Source organism: Tachysurus vachellii, chromosome 9 (assembly GCF_030014155.1).
Source record: "Tachysurus vachellii isolate PV-2020 chromosome 9, HZAU_Pvac_v1, whole genome shotgun sequence".
Taxonomy (NCBI): Eukaryota; Metazoa; Chordata; class Actinopteri; order Siluriformes; family Bagridae; genus Tachysurus; species Tachysurus vachellii.
In genome coordinates this window covers 10306589-10329459 of record NC_083468.1, presented here as the reverse complement: position 1 = coordinate 10329459, position 22871 = coordinate 10306589, and the positions used below count along the sequence as shown (strand labels likewise).

Genomic DNA, 22871 nt, shown 5'->3' with positions numbered 1-22871 from the left:
TATATACGTGATATGCTGTAATAATAAAATAATACATAAAATCATTTAAATAATAAATTATACATACATGTCCTGAAGTGTTTTGTTCACCTTATACCAACGCCTAATATTTAGAGAATATTTTTTATCCATTTAAAGTTACTTTGAATTTTTTAATCATGTTAAAAAACATTAAACATCCTTTTTTTCCCCTTTATTTATTAGAACACAAATAATAGCTATTACAAATGCTTGTGCATGTATTTACTATAGAAACAATAATATATTTAAGTAAGTGCAATAATTATTGAAAATAATTCAAACCTGTCTGACATGGCTGAGGTATACTGACTAAACTAATGAAAATGATGTCACTACAAACACTAACAGTATTAAAAGGAAAGGTTAATAGTGCAGTAAGTCGTACAGATGTTTTGTTTGTTTGTTTGCTTGTTTTGTTGTTTTTTATGATAAAATGGCTTGGAAATAGAAATAGAAATGGATTGGGGAGCTCACAGCTGTGTATATATATATATATATATATATACAGTATATGGAAGTTTTTATTATGGAAGTCTCCCCCATCCAGAAGGTGGCACCGTTCACACGTGAGTCCTACGCAGGCCAAATTACTGGGTGTTACTGGGATGTGTAGTTTTAAGAATGTAAAAACGCATAGTATATGAATAAAGAACTCATTTCCGGTACTCTTGTGACGTAACCTACGGTGAGTGAAAAAAGGATCAAAAATAATGGCGACAACAATCCATAAGAGGCTGTATAAATGTAGATCTTTTCTTACGTGAATAGATCATAACTGTTCCCCAGCGCACACCTAACACCTACTATAATTAAAGAATGACATTATATTTCTTATCAAGAAACATTTCAGTGTTTTTATCAGTATTTCAGTGGTTTTATATCTTTTTTTTCTTATAAAATTCTTTAAAATGATTGTATAGCACAGGAATGTGTGTAGATAATGTGTGTAGGTAATGTAGGTAATGTGTGTAATGTGTGTAGGTAATGTAGGTAATGTGGGTAATGTGTGTAGGTAATGTGTGTAGGTAATGTAGGTAATGTAGGTAATGTGTGTAGGTAATGTGTGTTGGTAATGTAGGTAATGTGTGTAGGTAATGTAGGTAATGTGTGTAGGTAATGTGTGTAGGTAATGTGTGTAGGTAATGTAGGTAATGTGTGTAGGTAATGTGTGTTGGTAATGTTGTAGGTAATATAGGTAATGTGTAGGTAATGTGTGTAGGTAATGTTGTAGGTAATATAGGTAATGTGTAGGTAATGTTGTAGGTAATGTAGGTAATGTGTTTAGGTAATGTGTGTCTGAACAGAAGCTAAACTATGTGGTCTGTTTCGTTAGAAATATTAAATTAAGCATTTTGTAAATCTAATATACAGTATGATAAAATAAATTACTGTTGATTTCCACTGAATGAACAGACATTCAAATACATGAACAGACAGACAAAACATTGTAATATAGAGTTATATAAGAGCTATATATAGTCATATAAGGACTATATATAGTTATATAAGGGCTATATATAATTAATTAAGGGCTATTTATATAGTTATACAAGGGCTATATATAGTCATATAAGGGCTGTATATAGTTATATAAGGGCTATATATAGTTATATAAATGCTACATATATAGTTGTATAAGGGCTATATAGTTATATAAGGGCTATTTATATAGTTATATAAGGGATCATAGTTTATTTTTGCCACCTTTAAACGAAGGTAATTAGTTACAATGTAAAGTTTGCTTGCACAGATGCCTATTCCTACAGACTGAATTAACAACATCCATCCAACTCTCTGTCTCTCTCTCTTCCTCTCTCTCTCTCTCGCTCCCCCTTCTCTCGTTGTCTCTCTCTCTCTCTCTCTCTCTCTCTCTCTCTCTCTCTCTCTCTCTCTCCAGGGTTCATTAGCAGTTTTAGAAGCCCTCTACTGCAGTGTTTTGCATGGCTTAATTAATAATAATTTTAAAATTAAGCTTAGAAAGCATTAAGTATGCCAGACCATACTATAAACTGTTTAAAACATTAGGATGCGATCCGCGCTCGTGCAACACAAGAGACCGGGAGTGATGTCGCGTGTGAGCGTGCGTGCACACGCGCGCCGGCATAGCGCGCAGTAGGGAGGCGGGATTGTGAAGCGGGGAGTCGGTAGCTACTATTCGATACAGCATTACAGTGCGGGATAACTGGAAATCCGACTACACCGGCTGCTATCCGACTGTGCAGTTTGACCTCGCGCGCGCGCGCGCACACACACATACACACACACGCACACACACTCATACACGCGCGTTTTATGTTACCGCACCTCTTCACCCCGCTCCTCTCGCGCACGGTCGGTGCATCCTACTCTCGCCGGTGGTCCTTTTTCTTTCTTGCACTGCAACGATGCGGAGCGCAGCGGCTCCGTTCCAGCATCACTGACCGCATCAGGGTTTCTAAGAGCGCAAGACGGTCATCCTCAGTGCTGGGGCTGCAGGTAGGACCCTGTGTGCTTGGCTGCTTGTGTGTGTATGTGTGTGTGTGTGTGTGTGTATATATGTGTATATATGCCTGCTCATCCATCTATAGGTCGTTGTTACATTGAGGCTGCTGCAGTCATGCCTGGGCCGCTTCTGCTGTCCATGTCTCTCCCAGGATGCTAATGTTGATCTGTGTTACAGGAATACACCGCATCATTCAATATGTCATACTGGCCTATTGAGTGAATCTGATTTATATGCTAAAAAGATCAGATTCTAAATCTGATCATTGATATGCTAAATATAGCATGTTTCCATAAAAAATCCCTAAATGCTTGAAGGATGTAGGCTGTATTAAAAAAGGACAAAATGATTGTCAAGCTGCATCTTTTTGGATGGTTCTATACAGGTCTACGGTCCAGATTACACATATGATAGCTGTATGTTGTGTTGTACATCTCAAATAAATTAGAACATCTGGGGCTCTATTTGGCCTATGTTTGAGACACATTAGAATTCACCAATCTGGAGACAGTGACTGAGTAGTCATTCATATTCATTCATGTGCTGTGTAAACCCCAAAATACAGCTACATCAATAGAGCTGGGTGCTAAATGCTAACACACTTTATAGTTATGTGATTTCTGTTCAAACCTGAACGGCATTGGGTGTGTCTATTGCAGTAAAACTTATCATTGTGAAGTGTAGCATTACTGAATTTGGCAACCTTAGAGGATGTTTAACAACAACAACAACAACAACAACAATAATAATAATAATAAGAAGAAGAAGAAGAAGAAGAACAAATCACGAGAACGGTCAAGGGGGAGAGACCTGAAGGGAAAATCACTTGTGTCATTTTAATGCTGAGTAAAAAATCGGGGTCGACATGTATGCTGGGCAAGACACTCACTCTCACACACACTGTACACAAAAACTGCAGTGTTTCAATATCGATTAAAACACATTTCAAGTGCACAGGGGCACACCTGCAAATATGCATGCTAAAGCAGCAATCTACTTATTCTAAAGCATCAGTTCAGATCAGAAGTGGATTTTTATAATCTTTTAAGTTACAGTACTGTAGGTTGATATTACACATATTCCTGCAGGCTGTTGTACACAAGATCCTGTATAATAATAGCATGATAATAGCATGATAAATGATCATTTATATAGCACCTTATTCAAACCTGAGGGGATGTGGTAGCTTAGTGGTTCATGTGTTAGTCTGCCAACCGGAAGGTTTTGAGTTTGAATCCCCTGTCCACCAAGCTGCTACTGCTGGGCCCCTGAGAAAGGCCCTTAAAGTAAATAACTCTGGATAAGGGCATCTGCCAAATGCCCTAAATGAATTTTCACAATTTATTCAATGAGACAAGACATCCAAAATTTCCTTAGTGGATTTGGTTTTGCACATAACTACAAGACTAATGTAGTTAACCTTTAAGGAGTCCCAATAGGTGCCAGTTTAGCATTACTGCATTAACTACATGTATTTACTCAAATGATCACTCTCTTACCTCATACAGTTTGGGTCAATAACCCAGTTTGTACACCATGGGTCATAAAACTGTTAAACAAGCACATATTTTAAGAATGTACTAATCAATACTAAATACTACAATTATTGCATCATACTTGTACAGTATGCACCAGTAATAAGCTGTACGTGCTGAAAGTGATTTAAAGCATAAGATGGCCACAATTACTACTTTGGTCCAATTTTATAGACAGCAGTGTGTGCAAAACCACATAAGCAAGTCTGTGTGATTTGAATGAAAAGCTTAACACAGCATTTTCAGGCGAGTGAGTGATGGTAGATATGCAGCTTTTACAATCCTTAACTGATGGTCATAAGATTCTGCTGCTTGCTGAAATGTATCTTCAGTACAAGAACAACAGATTTCAGAAAATGAACATGGCTTGTTTAACTACATTTAACAGCATTTAACTCAACCAGTAACACACCAAAATACAAAAAGCACACTGTATAATCAAAGACATGGTATGTTACAGAAGGGTTAATTAAATGACAACACAGTGACATGAACAAATAGTGCATTAAACACTAGACACCATCATTATATTAGGCATTATGAAGACAGAAAATAAAAATTGAACAGATGAGTTGACAGTAATTCCATTTTGAGACACATCCTGTATCAGTATTAGGAGGATTCACCGATGGCAAAAAATGATTAAACAATATGAAACTAGTTGAGACAAAGGAAACAAAATACCTTAAGAAAGAAAATTTTTTTGTCGTTTTGCATGTTTATTGCAAATGAATGAAATATTTAATGATGCAGTGTGTATAACCTGGTGCCTGGAAATTTCTCTTACTTATACTTAGGTACACTGACTACAATGTTTAAAGCAACCTGACAGAATCATCACCAAACATGCCTGGGATAATCAACTGTCTTAAGGAAGCTAGATTTCATTTTTGGCTTGAGGTTTTATTAAAAATGATAGAAAGAGACAGAGAGCCAAAAGTGTTTCCTCAGCTGCCTGACCTGAGGAAGTGACAGCTTTCGTGTTTTTTCAGTATTTTATAAATTTGTGGATTAAATATGACATGCTTTCTTATAGAAGTACTGATTAGCTGGGCTAAAACAGTACAATGTGCACGAGAAAATAATACTAAGAGTATAAGATGGTGAACGTAGTTAATTATTGCTGTATATTGTAATATATAAATGATTGTCACCTGCTAAGAAACAGCAAATAATGAATCTAATAGTAGTAAGAAGTAGAAGTAGTGATTTCTGGAAGCAATATTTGGAGAAAGATCTGAGTATCATTTACACACAAGAAAATTGCTGAAAAATTTTCCATGCATTATACATGACATTTGTGGTTTCTACACTTTCACTGTGTTTTTTTTTAAGTGTGTAAGTGTGAAAACTGTCAGTAGTGTAGTGGGGTGAGAAAGATGTTGTCATCATCCATTTTAATATTGAGTTTTGATTAGTCTGGCTCCTCAGCTATTTGTGCATGTGTGTGTGCGTGCGTGTGTGTGCGTGCATGCGTGCGTGCGTGCGTGCGTGTGTGCGTGTGTGTGTGTGTGAAAAACAGTGTGTTGGTTCCATAAGTGTGAGGGCCTGAAGCTATTAGTATAATACACCAAATCTCTATATCATAAAGATGAATTTCATTCATTATTTTTACCAGGGGGCACGGTGGCTTAGTGGTTAGCACGCTCGCCTCACACCTCCAGGGTCGGGGTTCGTTTCCCGCCTCCACCTTGTGTGTGTGGAGTTTGCATGTTCTCCCCGTGCCTTGGGGGTTTCCTCCGGGTACTCCGGTTTCCTCCCCCGGTCCAAAGACATGCATGGTAGGTTGATTGGCATCTCTGGAAAATTGTCCCTTGTGTGTGATTGCGTGAGTGAATGAGAGTGTGTGTGTGCCCTGCGATGGGTTGGCACTCCGTCCAGGGTGTATCCTGCCTTGATGCCCAATGACGCCTGAGATAGGCATAGGCTCCCCGTGACCCGAGGTAGTTCGATAAGCGGTAGAAGATGAATGAATGAATGAATGAATGAATATTTTTACCATCACAAACTGGATTATTACAGTTTATTGTATTACTTTGTAATCTATTTAATATCCCCTTATTTATTTATTTATTTGTTTGTTTATGTAGAATCTTTCTGTGGGAAATGACAATTTTTTTAATCCATCTATGTAGCTGTTAAACCAGTGGAGTAAGTTCCAGTCGTGGAGGATAACAGCACGTTTGTACCTCAAATAGGAATCCAGATTCAAGACATTTGTAACGAAATCTTGTGTCAGAAGAGGGAATGCTCGAGTGTCTTTAGGGATTTGGCCCTCCAGAAGTTGAATTTGGCTAAAGTAATTGGTAAAAACACAGCACAGTGGATCGCTTCTTTGCTGTATTATATGATATTTTAACAAGGAAACATATTTTAGTTGAGTATTAAAGACATTTATAAATACTAATTTCAAGACTCTGATGATGTATGTTCTTTATATGAATACTTCAGTTTTAGGGAGGGTGTCTTCATCACTGTATTATTTTCATGAATCTGCAACGTGGATTGCTGAGTAGATCAGCCTGGAAGAGATATAATATTTCAAAATTGACTTTTTTAAACCTTTTATTTCAACATGGCCTAAGGGTTTTACCTGCTGTGATTCAGTATAGGCAAACTATTCAAAAAAGGGCTTGTTTGCTCTGAATCTCTCATATACACTGATGGTAATTCTACATATCATATCACATTGTGTGCATTGTTCTCAGTGTCTATGACTGTTGCCACCATCAAATCATAAACGACCATAATATTGTGTAGTCAGTGCAGCCAACAATTTTCTCTGTTCCAGCTTCACACTGGTCCATCAGATTTGTTTCAGCCTATGACCAATAAATATTATTAAATTTATGGCCTTTTAATAAAATTGATAGCTTTACTACAGAAACTAATCTGTTTAACTAAACTGACAATATTAATAAAAACAAAAATTCAGAAAGGGGCCTTTCTCTGCTTTATTTGTAATAGAGACTTTGTAATATCTAATTCCACTTGTGCATGTTTGCATGCCTGTCAGTATTTTCCAACAAAGTACAGTATAAATACCATTGTCATACAGTAATCAATCTCATTCTTCTTCTCATCTATGCGGGATCAAGAATATTGTATGGTGCAGTCTGCTAGGTTGATTGTGAATGTGATCAGATTTATAGGTATTCCTACTTCGGTGAGTGTGATTTTCTTCTTATTTTACAAGCATGATTTATAGAATAGTAGTCATCTCTGTAGTGTTCTTTAGGATAGAATGGATTTACCCGTATGCGATTTCGCCCGATATATGATATGTTGTATGAGTGGGTAGTCATGCTACAGGATTTGTGTTCATTTTGTCAGTATCTAGTAAATGCAAAGGTGGGTACAAGCTATGTGCTCATTGCCTTGTTATTAACCACCTCAAAGAAGCTGTGTATGACTTGGATATTGCTGCACCGTGTGCTTGGATAACAAACTTGGATCCTGGCTCAAGCTAAATCTGTCCCAATAAGTGTTAAAAGCTTGCTGTCCATAAATGCTCAATTCTTCTGATGACTGACAAGAAAAGCAAGAAGCTCAGAAAGTAGTTGCTCTCTAGGTCAGTGCTGTCAAGCTTAAAATCTGAATGGGCCACATCAGCACTTCCAGGATTCTTTGAAGGGCTATAAATAAATGCTATACAAATTAACATTTCAATTTTTTTAATCAACTGTTGCATAGACTGGTCCAATAAACTGATACATTCACTAGTCACTGTTGTAAGGATCACCAGTCAGTCTGACATTAATAACTGAATCACAATAAACTAAAGGCAAAATCCAGATGAATTTTTTAATTCCTATTTAACATGTGCATTTTAAACTTTTGCATCAGATGGTATTCTTTTTTTAACCAGTTTTCTTTGCTCTGTGAAATATCTTCATGTACTCACAATGTGGAAAGTGTGAGGTAGCTTTGCCATGGGCCTTGTCTGAATTATAGATAGTACAAAAATAATAAGCAGTACTATACTACAGGCAATTTCAATATTATCTTTTGGAAATTCCCATGAGCTGGATGAATAAGACACCAGTCCGCATTTGACCCATGGGCTTTGAGTTTGATACCATCTCTAGATGGATGAATGAGTTACTTGGAAGAATGCATGGCTCCACAGAAATCAATGATCTAGGAGCTGAGACTGTGTAATTCTGAGGCGTTCATTTCTCAACAGAGTTCTTCCTATAGTTGAGTCATCAGTCATTCTTCTCATCCTTATATTAGATGAGCTGCATGTGAAAGGTTCTTACTAAACTGTGACTTGTCTGAGGAGGATTCTGGTTGTGCCAGCTTGGATGTAACTATGATAGGCACAAATGAAGGAGTGATTGCCTCACTGGAGATGGGTGAGGCTGTTGAAGGCTTGGATGGTGCAATATTACCCACAGCATCCTACATCCCAATGCAAGCTTACATCATCAGGTATGGTTTGCACAATCCAACCTGCCTGAAGTGGAAATTAGCCCAGCAGCCAAGTTATTACGTGGAGGGGTCGTTCTTTGGGACTGTTTCCAAAGAGGTTCTGGGTAGGAGTCTGTAAAATCACAATGCCAGCACAAACCATGACGTGGATACAGCAAATGGGAGTGAGGGAAGGTGGGGCACTTCTTTTTTCCTCCAGGGTCAAACTTTATCTGTATTTTATTAATTCTGGAGCCATTCTGCAAAACGTAATGTGGTGCTTTGACCTTCATGTTTGATTTTATAAACTAGAGCAGTTACAGTGTGGTTTGTTTTGCTGTTTTCTTTGCATACATCAAATACTTTAAGCCTAGCAAATAAATGACTGCCATATTGTGATTGCCATATTATGCCATCTTGGCAATACCTAGAAAACCATGGCAACTAAAGATAAATTGCCTGTTTTATGTTGTATGTCTTACCTATAGGACTGAATTGCCAACTGTGGACTATAATATGTGAATCTAGGAATTAGTTATTAATGCAAGAACCTGAAGTGGGACAAAAAGACGGCATCAACCATGTACCCTTGATTGTTGAACCGTGCTTCTTATGAGTAAATTGGGTATCTTTGCAATTGTCTCCTAACAATCACTTGAGCTAAAGGTTATTGGAAATGATATACTCTGGGCATAAGCTCACCTTGCCTGAAATCACCTTGAGGCTGAATCAAGGTTTCTGCCCAAGAAAATATTACCAGGTAAATCAGAATATTTACCTTGCTTCCTTGAAGGGTTAAGTCAGCAGAATGTTTTCATTTAAAATAGATGGGAGTCACTTGTTTCTTAGACCCCATTCACCCCCTGGGTGATCAGATGTACTGTGATACATTCATTCAAACCACATTTGAAGGTGGTCTGGGACACATACGGCAACATCACATTTGTAGTGTCAATGGGAATTCTTCTTGATTCACCACAAACAGCAGTGTAGGGGGCCAACTAATTGACTGTCTCGTTGCCAGGAATATATAATCGTTGTAGGGCTGTTTGGAAGTCATGCTAAACTGTACAGCTCTCTGCTGCTTGGCTAATAGACAAAGAAGATGCTATAACAACAGATCTGAAAGCAGCTACTTTTCAGAGCTTTTGTCATATCAGCACTCGTGTAATAATTTAATTTTTTTTACACGATCACAAATAAAATGTTTAGAATTGTTCATAATGAAATACGATTCATTTACGATGGGATAGTTCAGTCTATAAATAAATGCAGCAGAGGAGTGATATAATGAGTGTGCATGACAGCTTTTCTCCAGTGGAAATGATGTACAAAATGCAATCACAAGTGGCCAATGGAAACGTATTAATTTTGCCAGGTGTGAATAAATGTGTGCCTCAGCAGTCCAGCTTTGATCCGATCACTGAGGACGTGCTAATGGGGCTTTAGTCAAGTTGTATATTTCCTATTGATGATGAGCTCCTATACTTAAGATGTTAACCCATTGGGCACTGGGCACCCAGTCCGTAGACTGGGCGGACGCCTAGCCCCTACTGTAACATGTATCTCTAGAAAAAAATATTGCTCAGTTCAGTATCATCCCTCCGAGCTGTGTGGATGCATTTGTTATCTTTATAATCTCTACGCACTTTTAAGAGTAGTTCTAAGTGAGTCTTGTTCCCTATAAAATTGTTGGCATATATTTTCCAGGTGCTACATATCACCCCTGGTATGTACATGTAGTTACAGTACATGCTCAGATGTAAACAATATTCAACTTTTCCTTGTTAAGATAATAGCAAATACTGGCTGTATGATAGCAGCCTTTATGGTAAATCGACTTTATGGGAAGTCGTGGCCTAATGGTTAGAGAGTCTGACTCCTAATCCTAAGGTTGTGGGTTCGAGTCTCGGGCTGGCCACGACTGAGGTGCCCTTGAGCAAGGCAACGAACCCCCAACTGCTCCCCGGGCGCCGCAGCATAAATGGCTGCCCACTGCTCCGGGTGTGTGTTCACGGTGTGTGTGTGTGTTCACTGCTGTGTGTGTGCACTTTGGATGGGTTAAATGCAGAGAACAAATTCTGAGTATGGGTCACCATACTTAGCCGTATGTCACTTCACTTCATTTCACTTAAACAATGTATTAAACATGACTTCTCAGAATACATTTAAATTCAGGAGGTTTTTTTTCATTTAAATTTATAAGTTTACACATTGCTGGAATTTATAGCGGAACCACATTATTATTATCATTATTATTATTATTATTATTATTATTATTATTATTATTATTATTATTATTATTATTATTATTGTTATTATTATTATTGTTATTATTATTATTATTATTATTATTGTAGTAGTAGTTGTACTGATGCAGTTGATGTTTTGACATATTGAAACTGAAGTATTTCCAAATGTAACCTACTGTTACAACCTAGGTCAGATTTTGAAAGGGTCTGAAGAGGGACAAAGCAAAATGTATGTGTGTGTGTGTGTGTGTGTGTGTGTGTGTGTGTGTGTGTGTGTCATGATTACTGGGGGATGGGAATTGGGGTATTTCAGACTTGGGGGAGGGGACTGTGCTCTAATCTCTCATAACAATGAACACACACACACACACACACACAGCTTATTTTGATTACTGTGAAAATTCATTAGACTAAATGAAACAGGTTATCAATATTTAAGATAAAAGCTAGCTCTGACCTAATTTTACGAAAAACAAAGTAAATAGTAGTGCATACTAAGAAATAAATCGATTTAGGCATTGTTCTCACATATATATTTCATAAATGAATGAAGAAAATGTTACCCAGTTGTAGCATAACTATAAAAAATTTAGTTTAGTAAAGTAGAAGAGTGTAAAAAGTGGAATATACAGTACGTTTGTTTTATTTTAATGTTAAACCCTCTCAATGTTGTACAGCATATATAGCTAAATATATTGCCCCAGTTTCCTTCCACATGAAATATTGCTACCGAATGGTGTTTTGAGATATGATGTCTTAGTTCTGGTCTTTCTTGTGTGTGAATCATTTTATGCAGGTTTTTTTTGGGAAACAGGCACAATGGCTAATGCTGCTACAGATCTGGACAATGCCGAAGCCCAGAGACAATTAAACAACAACAACCGGCCTAGCAGCACAGGATTCTGGGAAAGCGAAACGACTAGTGCTAAACTGTTTGAATGCTCACGCATTAAAGCACTAGCAGGTGGGAAGAAAAATTATATGTTTTTATTAAATGCAGTTTTATCGGCTCTGTTATCATTAACATATAGAATGTGGTGCTTATAGTATTCATTCACTTGCCCCTTCAATCTATTTTTATTTTATCTATTCTTTAAACAAGCTTTTTTTTGATAGCTTTTGTAGCAGCTAACATAAATAGATAACTAATTAACTTATGATATCTAATATAACAACTTTAAATGAATTGAAATAAGTGGTTTGCTAACATAACATGACTAGATAAATAACCTAGCTTTTCATCAGTAGCCTGGTGAGGGCTATGATGGCTCTTTTGACTGGTGGTAATTAGCTAGATAAACCAGCTATGTATGTTTTCCCCAGTACAATTTGTATGTCCTAATTGTACATAATTGCTTTAGGGGCTTTTTTATTTATTTTTATTAGTTTTTTTAATGAAAAAGATTCATAGATTAACAGGACAACAGTTATTAGATCAAGATTTTACATGCAGTATGTACATGTGGTATTAAAATGGTTTTATGGATATATTACCCTTTAATTTTATCGTGTCATGTTACACTGTCTGTTTCTTTTATAGATGAAAGGGATGCGGTACAGAAGAAAACCTTCACTAAGTGGGTGAACTCTCACCTGGCTCGTGTCTCCTGCCGTATCTCTGACCTGTATAATGATCTGAGAGATGGTTACATGCTCACCAGGCTCCTGGAAGTGCTTTCAGGAGAACTACTGGTTAGTTTATTAAGTCACTTAATTCTCCAAGATGCATTACATTTCTACTGTTTTACATTTTAACCCTCTCTTATATACAAGGTCAGAATGACCAAATTAACCTGCATTGATATTTAGAATTTAATATTGCAAAGAAGATGTTTAGTTAGGTTTAAATGGAATTTTGGATTCAACCAACAAACTACAACTTACAGTATATTCTCTTCTGAGTGCAGTGGATCAAATATATTAAAACATGCTTATTTAATCAATTTGCTTAAACTCACCATTTAGATTTCTCAGTAAATTGAGTCAGAAAAAACAGACCCAAATGCAGGATAGTAAAAAAAAAAACAAAAAAAAAAACAAACACGGTTTATTAAATAAAATAAACAAAACCAAGCACAGACAAAACAAAAGACGAGGATTCGGCTAAATACTGAAGACAATTAGACACATAAGGGACTGGGGTGCTTAGGCAGGAAGGAATAGACAAGGGCGGGGCAGACACGTGAACACAAAACGTAAAGAAACGGCACATGGAGAAAGTCCGGGCTAGATCCTGACACATTATAAACCTGGTACTTAATTAGTCCAGTTATATACAAATATTTTACTATCTAAACAGTGAATGTTACTTTCTCAAACATTTGTGTGTTGGAAAGCAACATATTACATAACAGATCACTTTTTAGACAATAAAAAAATACATAAAAATGAAAGCTGCTAGGGATTTCATTGCAAAAGATGCAATAGTCAGTGTTTCTAGTATAACTGTGGCCGATTATTCAAGATGTTCACAAAAACTTACGAGCTAATTTCTTTATAAAATTACACAAACTGTACCTAAGAGTACTGTTTTCTTTAAGTGAAGGATTGACAAACCAAATATTGACTTTGTTTTGACTTTTTATCACTGTTAATTGCTTTTACTGTAATTTTTATGTAGAAATATTAAAATGCCATTATTTTAAAAGGCCTTGCTTTTTAACATTTCTTTGTAAGACTTCTGCACAATACTGTAAATGAATGTCTTTATCTATCTAAATATGTTTCTATTCACTCACCCATTTTTCTATCAGCCCCGACCTACAAGAGGCAGAATGCGAATACACTGTCTAGAGAATGTGGACAAAGCCCTGCAGTTCCTTAAAGAACAGAGAGTTCATCTAGAGAATGTTGGATCTCATGATATTGTTGATGGCAACCATCGCCTTACACTCGGCCTCATTTGGACCATTATCCTTCGCTTCCAGGTAGAGAACATCAGCAGAGGTCTTGCATTATAAATTGAAAAATTTTTTTATTACCCCATACAGTACCAAATACAGATGTTAAGATATGGAACTGATTCATGTACTCTAACTGTATCTAAAATCATACACAATTTAGGTCAGTCGTTTACACAGGCCTAGGCTAAAGATTTTCAGTCAGTTTTCCACACTTTTTATGTTGCCATATGCCTTTGCCAAGTCATTTAGGGCATTTACTTTGTTCTTATCAAAAGTATTTTTAATTAAACAATCAATTTTAAACAAATTTCCAGTGAGTCAACATATACCAAGTTGACTCTTTTAAGAAAAAGTCTGGAAGATTACATAAATTGATCTTCCGAATGGTCAAATGGCATAATTAAGAGTTAGGAAAACCTTTGGCAGGTTCCTTCTTCCTGAAGATACCATAAGTATCTTTACCAACAATTTGGTGCCAATCATTCAGCATTTGTGCCACAAATTAACTTCCAGAGATGAACAAATTGTCTCCAAAAGGTTCACATGAAACTCAACTAGTGAAAGAGTTGGAAGCAACAGGTACCAAAGTACATACAACCACAATTAAGAGAGATTTATATCACCCTGACCAATTTGAAGGTGATCCCCAGGACAAAGACCTAGTTCTAAAAAGATTACTTAGAAATAATAAGGAAAGATGTCAATACATCAATCAGAAAAATAAAACTTGCTTTAGGACTGGGTCTTTCAACAGGACAATGATCCTAAGCATACCTTCAAAGTTGTATCAAAATAACTTAAATACAACAAAGTAAAAGTACTGGAGTAGCTATGAAAATGCCCTGACCTGAATCCCACTGAAAATTTGTGGACAAGTGTTGATTCAAATTAAGCAATTAAACCCAATTACACCAAATACTAGCAAAGTGTATATAAAGATTTTAATTTTTATATAATGTGAAATGTGTGTAGTTATTTCCAGACAATATTTGAGTATAAATAACTGTGTTCACTCTGAGACATAAAGAAGATGTAAAACAGTAAAATAAGGTGGCAGATGTATTGTATTTTCTAGCAGATAAAAGACAAAACTGTACATAAAGTATAAAATGCAAAATAGCTGTTTATGTCAGCAAGCTAACATCAGGTAGCACTATACACAATCAGGCATTGTGTACACTGCCTAAAGTCGTATTCACCCTAATCTTTTATTAGAATCTTAGACCTAATTTCTGTCTTAGAAAATGATTTTATGTTTATTGAATTACTGTGTCAGTAGAAAAGAGTAATTCTCCATAAACATGAAATGTTGGGTGTCATTGAAGAAAGTACTCTTATGTAATAGACAAAATAATAATAATGATAACAATAATAATATTGGAGGCCATCTGGGTTTAGCTACGGCAAGAGAAGTAATTTTGACAGCCACGATGGATCTTTCAAGTTCTCCATGATGCTTAAAAAACATTTCTTCAAACTAAATTTTCTTATAAAACTGCATGTGTAACCGAGTTCTGTTTAACTGCTCTTCATATTGAGTTTTTATGTTTAATTGTTTTGAAGACATCTTTATCTGAATTTTTTATGGCTAATAACATTTGCACAGTACTGTACATTTTAGGATAGTTTCCAAAACATGATTTCTAGAATGTGGTACTAACAGCTTTTGTAAGGTGTGTTGTGTTTCTGTCAGTTTTGAAATGTGGCTTAATTTATTCAATGCAGTATGTTGTAGTCTCATAAGTCGGTGTTTGTGTTTGATCTAGCTTCAAGAGTGTATGGTGGATGTGTCCTTTTTTATCACTGCAGGAGTCATTTGATCTCTGGATGCCATTCTGTTGCCTGCAGAGTCTGTGTGATCCATTGCTCTGTGCATGCGTGTGTGTGTGTTTTTATGTGTTTCTTGTGTAAAGGCTAAAGTGTGGTGAAGACCTACCTCTTCCTGAAACATTCAAACTAGCACATATTTTCCCGTATGCTTTATGTGTATATTTAAAAAAAAATTCTAAACAGAGTTTTGAGTTGATGATATCTTAAGTCTGTAACTTAGTGAATCAGTGTTAATTTATTCATCAATAGAGACTTCAAAGCACTTTTGTACATCGCACTGGATAAGGGCGTCTGCCAAATACCGTAAATGTAAATATTATGTAAGTGTGCATCTGTCCAGATAGAAATAATTTAAAATCAACCAAAACCATTAGGTCAGTTGTTCTAATCTGTTACAGCAGTTGAACTGTAATCACAATGCAAAGTTTTGTAACAGACAAACAAAATGACTAGGCAAAACTCAGAAATGTGACGCAGACGTGCATGTGGTCAGGTGAATAACAAAAGCTATGCAAAACTAAATCATTAAACAAGAAGCAGATAGATAAAACATTCATGAATACAAGCAGATAACAAATTTTTCAATTAATCATCACTGCTGTAGTGAGACTATGTAAAGTAAGACCGTGGGATATTTAAAGTAGGTAGAGTATTTTGTTGAGTTTCATTAATAACCAGATGACAGGGGAGTGGTAACTCAGTGTTTAAGATGTCCGAGTTTGGATCAAAAGGTTGAGAGTTCAAATCCCACCAGCCATAGGAGATGTGATGAGGTTATGGACAGAGGATCAAAGTTGTAGTCTAGAATTTTGCATAAGAGAAAATCCTTTTTTTTTCAGAGTTAGAATCATTTTCTTTTTCCTTTTCCTGTTTTTTACTTCAGTTTATTTCATGCTGTTTATTTTTCCACTTTTGTCTTTCCATTTCTTTCCATTAACATTTACATTTATAGCATTTGGCAATTCCCTTATCCAGACCTTTCAGAAGTGCTTTCTTTCATGTTTTTATTTATCTCACTCATTTTACTCAATTTATATTGTCTCTTTCTTCTTTTGCTTCCCTTTCACTCTGTCCCTTTAATTCATTTAAGGTAGAATAACCTTTCCCTTCCCTTCACTGCTCCCTCCCCTTCTGAGTGCTGGTTCAGTTTTCTCTGCTCAGTCAGCAGGTCAAGCTTAAACACTGCAGCATAGAGAGGGAAACACTAAGAAAGACAGACAGAGATACAAAGAGAGACAAGTAAGGATGGAAAACGAGATGAAGGGACACAGAGGGAAGAGAAAGAGAAAAAAGGCAGAAAAGAAGCACTTCAGAGGTACCAACATTTGGGATTATACATTACTGTAGGTGTCAAGATTCAAGCTTCTTTATTTATGTTCAGTTTTTGGTGATTGGTATATAGGTTCACTCACATTTAGACTTTTTAAAATTTGAATAAAACAGTAGTTTTGTTGTGTGATGGTTGATACTGTATGCTCATGTTTTTTAGTAGCACAACTGTATTGAATAAATATAATTAACAGTCGTAGATGCTGTAGGTTTTGTGAAATATATAGAAAGTACAATCTGGTGATGCATTTTGTGTTTGTTTGACTTCTGTCTGAATCTGGTTGTTTGGCACTTGTTGTAAAGTGTATTGTTATCATGGGACTTCAAGGAAAGGTCATCAAAAAAGAATAGCAGGAGGGAAAAAAAAGAACATCATTAGCTTCCTTACTCACCTTGCAGGTACAGTGATTACCTTAAAGTTGTAACTTTTACAACTTTAGAAAGACTAAATTATAGTATGACATTAAACTGCCATGGTGGTAATAAGAGCCCGAAATTTATCTCTGGAACAACATTTGTGAGATTTATCTACTTTTACGACCCAAAGTCATTGTGATTATTTTCTTTGCCAGATCCAAGTGATTAAAATTGAGACCGAGGACAACAGGGAGACACGCTCGGCCAAAGATGCGCTGTTATTGTGGTGCCAGATGAAAACAGCAGGGTGAGACTCATTTTCCTCATGGGCAAGTCCATGTATAAGTTATATAACTTGTAAGTTCTCTTATGTCTGGTGTTCTGATTGAATGTTTTAACGAATAAATTAAAAAAGGTCACTAAGTTTCGCTTGCACACAGAGTGTTTCATTTAGCCCCACTGCCATATTCACCCATATTCTTTTATAGAATGTCATGAGGGTTTTGAATAATTCAAATTTCATTTATTTAGGAAAATACTGAAACAAAAAAACTACAGTATTGACCTGTTATTAAAATGATAAATCAAGCAGAGATGATGAGACATGTTTGCAAGGAACAACATCAAAAATGTAACTCTTACACAATGAACCTGTAAGAGTGACGATAGTCTTACTCTATAAGTTCTAATTGTGTTGAATATGAAGGGAAAACCCTACAAGACAGAGGATGAATCAAACTATTAAGAAATACAACAACTTAGGGACAGAAGCTTGGGGCATAAGCTATGCTACGCCTAACCATATGCAAAAACAATATACAAAAAAAAAGAGTTTAATTGTAATGTACATATGTATAAACTGTATGTATAAGGACAACATACGTAGGCTGTTTTTCTAATTATAACCTAGATACAGAATACTATGCTGCATAAAACATTAAGAAGTCGTATGTAGTGTAAATAGTGTAGTGTCATTTTGCTAACAACACTGTTGTAATTAGTGGAAGGTGTGATATTGATCAGCATCACTAGAACACAAAGCTATAGATAAGGTTTTCTTTGGGTTTTCTTTTCTTTTACAGACAGTTTCCCAGAAAACAGAGGGAAAATATGAAGTCTAGTATTCAATAATTTATAATACAATCAACTAGGCTTGTATGTAACCAAATGCATTTTTGTATTTTTGTCTTCAGGTATCCTGAAGTAAACATTCACAACTTCACCACATGCTGGAGAGATGGATTGGCTTTTAATGCCCTTATTCATCGTCACAGGTCAGGAAAACTCAGGCACACTGTTATTATAAATCAAAATATATGAATTATCCCAATATTGAAATTGAGAGGGGTCCACCTATGTAGGATGTATTTTTGGACACTGAGAAAAAGGACAACAGTGTGTATTTTTCTCCCAATACCAATATGAAGTTGCAATGCATGTGCTCTGTTTGGGAAAAAGCGATCAATTAATTCTCTAATTCTGTATAAAAACATATTATTGAATAAATGCTGTATTGGAATGTTAATACTGGAACTGTGATAAATTATGACAAACATTTTATATCCATATTTTTAGTATATCTTATTTTCAAAAATATATATCATATTTTATGTTTAGTACATGCACACAAAATGCTTTTCTTTTTCTCAAAATCACAATTTTAAGATGAATATGATTCTTTTCAGGCCTGATTTGATCGAATTTCACAAGCTGACCAGGTCGAATGCTACACATAATCTTCAGCAAGCCTTCAATATCGCTGAGCAGAGTCTCGGACTCACCAAACTTCTTGATCCAGAGGGTAAAGTTTAATATTCTACATAATGTACCCCACTATATTGTCCTTACATTTTATTAAAGCAAGATTTTGCATTCTTATTTTATTTTTTAACAATTGACACATTTTACCTCTCAGATGTGAACACAGAGAATCCGGATGAGAAGTCTATTATAACATACGTTGTGTCCTACTACCACTACTTCTCCAAAATGAAAGCTCTTATAGTAGAAGGAAAAAGAATCGGAAAGGTGAGATGATAATATCCAGGGTATTTTTAATGATTTTTCATGACACTTTTAAAACTTTTATTTCACAAATTCAACTTTATACCTGAGCAAAATTTATTCAAGCAATTGTAGATATGTTATAAATAGCACAGCTCACAAAAATATTCTTTTTTAATGAAAATATCAGTTTTAATTTATATTATAAATGTTATATACACTCATGTGTAAAATTAGGACACCCCATTAAATATTCAGTTCTTTATTAAGAAATGTCACAGAGTCAATTTCTGATCTTGTTTTAATTTGTACTGTACCTGTAGATGAAAGTGATGTAATTGCATGTAAACAACAAAAATCACTTTGTTATTACTTATTAAAAAAGAAATCAACAAAATTATATTTGATCTGAGGAAATTTAAGGACACACTCTTGCTAATAGCTAGTGTTTCCCCCATTTGCTGAAATAACCTCAATGAGACTTTTTTGTAGCCATCTTCCAATTTCTGACATCAACTGGAAGAAAGTGTCCCCCACTCTTCAACGCAGAATTCATTCAGCTGTGTGATGTTTGAGGAGTTTCTTTCATGCACAGTCTGTTTCATATCACCACATAGGATCTGGGCTTTGACTTGGCCATTCCAGAATTCTCCATTTTTTACTTTTCAGGCAGTCCTTTGTGGATTTACTGGTATGTTTTACAGTAGGTCACTGTCATGTTAAATGTTCAGTTTCACTTCAGCTTCAATTATTTGACAGATGGTTTCACATGTTCCTCAAGCACCTTCTGATACATTGTAAAATTCATAGTGGATTCTATGATGATGATCTGTCCAGGTCCTGCTCTAGCAAAGCATCCCCAAACCATAACACTTCCACCTCCATGTTTCACAGTTGGTATGAGGTTTTTGTTGAAAATATGTATTTGGTTTACACAAAACATGCCCTCTGTTACGATGTCCAAATAGTTTGGTTTTAGACTCATCTGTCCAATGCACGTTAATCCAAAGTCTTGGCAACTTCACCACATGCTGGAGAGATGGATTGGCTTTTAATGCCCTTATTCATCGTCACAGGTCAGGAAAACTCAGGCACACTGTTATTATAAATCAAAATATATGAATTATCCCAATATTGAAATTGAGAGGGGTCCACCTATGTAGGTGTATATGTATTTTTGGACACTGAGAAAAAGGACAACGGTGTGTATTTTTTGTCCCAATACCAATATAAAGTTGCAATGCATGTGCTCTTTTTGGGAAAAAGCAAACAATTAATTCTATAATTCTGTATAAAAACATATTATTGAATAAATGCTGTATTGGAATGTTAATACTGGAACTGTGATAAATTATGACAAACATTTTATATCCATATTTCTTATTTTCGAAAATATATATCATATTTTATGTTTAGTACATGCACACAAATGCTTTTCTTTTTCTCAAAATCTAAAAATGGTCTGACCTGGGCATGCTGGCAGTTGTTTTAAATGTCCTGATGGAATGGCTGATTACAAATTATTTTAAGACCTTTTTATATCCATTACCAGATTCATAAGCATCAACAAGCAAAGGCCTCAGAGAGCTCTTTGGATCTCACCATGGTGATATCTCTCAGTTCAACAATTATGAGCAAACCAGACAAAATGTCTGAGGTTTAAATAGGGCAAGACTTCTTCTAAATGCTCTGTAATAATGTTCTAATAATTTTCACTTGATGTGATACACCTGTAGGTAATTTTATCCATTTTAAGTACAAATAATTGTGGTGTCCTTACTTTTTCCTTACAAGAAATAGATTTTTGTTAAATGACATTTTATAGATAATTAAAAAAATACTTTTCTTTGGTTTTATTTGTTTGGTTATACTACTTGAATCTTGTTAATATGAAGATCAAATGCTTACATGTTTAATGCTCATATGTTAAACAAAAACACAGGCTTTCATGGGGTGTCTTAATTTTTTCACATGACTGTACATGTTATAGAAGATGTTAAAGGAAAAATAGTGGAATTTTCTTTAAATTAATCATTGTGACTTTATTTAATAAACAAACAAAAAATAAAAAGCCCCACTACATTTATTTCACTTTGACTAATGAAGCCTTTTAAATTAATTTAGAAATTAATATGGTTCCTCCATACTGGTTGTTAGTTTAATGATACTCATATGACAGTCCACCACAAAATTCCTACTTAATTATTGATTCCACAATGACATGAACTCTTTTTACTGCAGGTGTTGGATAATGCCATAGAAGCTGAGAAGATTATTCAGCGTTATGAAGCTCTGGCCTCAGATCTGCTGGCGTGGATTGAAAAAACCATTAGCATCATTAGCAACCAGAAATTTGCTAACTCTCTGACAGGAGTGCAACAACAGCTGCAGGCTTTCACAACCTACTGCACTATTGAGAAGCCAATAAAGTAAGCAAAACACCAAAGTATTATCTTTAGCACAGCCAATGTTAGCATTCTCTTCAGTAAAGAAGCATTAGCGGTTATCGTGCTCATCTCACAACTTATGTTAACATTTACCATTAGCACATTCTTATTTATCAGCTAGTATGTACAATAACCATTGTAGTTCGCATTTGCCTAAGGGCACCTTCAGTACATTTGCATTTTACATTTACAGCATTTAGCAGAAGCTCTTATCCAGAATGATATACCAAAGTGCTTTGAAGTCTCATAGTATAATAACTCTGGTTCACTAGGTTACAGTTCGTTTAATATTTAGTCCTCATATAGAGTACATATCAGATATTGATCTGATAAGAACAGATACTACACTTGATTTTGGCCAAAAGGCAGAGAAGCAAATGAACAGTACTATGAACAGTTTACTGGGTAGTGTTAATTTCGTCACCTATTTTTAATTTAGTCTTAGTCTTGTGCCAAATTTCCTTGTTAGTTTTAGTCATATTTAGTCATTCACATATCTTTTTTTTGTTAGTCAAGTTTTTGTCGACTAAAAGTCTCGTCATTTTAGTCTAGTTTTAGTCAAAAGAAAACTCAAGGTATCTTAGTCAAGTTTTGTTCTAACCTGAATGTGTGGGTGGTTAGCCTTTAGATGTCGTTTAAGGTTGGTGGTGTTTTTCCCCGAAATTCTTTGTCCGCAGTCTTTCCCGTCAGTTATGATGACACATTCTGACTTTTTGTCAGTATCATTGTACTTAAAATGCGACCAAATATCGAGCCTCTTCCTTCGACCTAGCATGTCGTCGTCGTCGCTCGTCACTCGTGTTCGCTTTGGGTGTTGTGTGTTCAGCAGTTTCGTGTTGCAGCCACAGGTGTATGAGACCTGTAACTTGACAACAGCGTGAAGCCGCGAACTCGTTCTGAATATTTTAAAGGCGTATCAGTTGATGAAAAAGCAGAGACAATTGTAGACGATAATGAAGAGAGATTTTATCTTAGTTTTTATTTTATACAAAACATTTTCGCCTCGTCTTTTTCCGTCAACAATGATGCATGTTAATTTAGTCTTAGTCAGCGTTTTTGGACAGTGGTGCAGTCTTGTCATCGTCTCGTCTTAGTCATGAAAAAAAGGTTGTTGACAAACATATTTCGTCTCGTCTCATCTGACAAAATTAACACTATTACTGGGCTTATTGAATAATGTCAATACACATTTGTTTTTATTATGTCTATATTGTAAAATTTAACGGATTAATTAAATGAATAGAAAGTTAAATGAATTTAAAAATAGTGTAAAAAACACCAGTAGTATCTGCCTTTAC

At 35.5% G+C, this 22871-nt stretch overlaps 2 protein-coding genes and 1 pseudogene across 3 annotated transcripts in view; 1 reads left to right on the top strand and 2 right to left on the bottom strand.

Annotated features, from left to right (window-relative positions):
• The window catches only part of LOC132851049 (latent-transforming growth factor beta-binding protein 4), a 424131-nt gene that overhangs the window by 240798 nt on the left and 160462 nt on the right, over nucleotides 1-22871 (bottom strand). The gene's annotated exons all lie outside the window — the stretch shown is intronic.
• LOC132851040 (spectrin beta chain, non-erythrocytic 4-like) overlaps nucleotides 2210-22871 on the top strand; it is an 87296-nt gene continuing 66634 nt past the window's right edge. The window contains exons 1-9 of the mRNA XM_060877611.1: nucleotides 2210-2496; nucleotides 11500-11667; nucleotides 12244-12395; nucleotides 13457-13630; nucleotides 17338-17429; nucleotides 18316-18396; nucleotides 18808-18923; nucleotides 19038-19150; nucleotides 21368-21555. Of these exons, the coding sequence (XP_060733594.1) occupies nucleotides 11523-11667; nucleotides 12244-12395; nucleotides 13457-13630; nucleotides 17338-17429; nucleotides 18316-18396; nucleotides 18808-18923; nucleotides 19038-19150; nucleotides 21368-21555 (1061 nt within the window). The 5' untranslated portion in view covers nucleotides 2210-2496; nucleotides 11500-11522. The remainder of the gene's footprint in view (nucleotides 2497-11499; nucleotides 11668-12243; nucleotides 12396-13456; nucleotides 13631-17337; nucleotides 17430-18315; nucleotides 18397-18807; nucleotides 18924-19037; nucleotides 19151-21367; nucleotides 21556-22871) is intronic.
• On the bottom strand, nucleotides 21775-21951 carry LOC132851855 (U2 spliceosomal RNA; annotated as a pseudogene).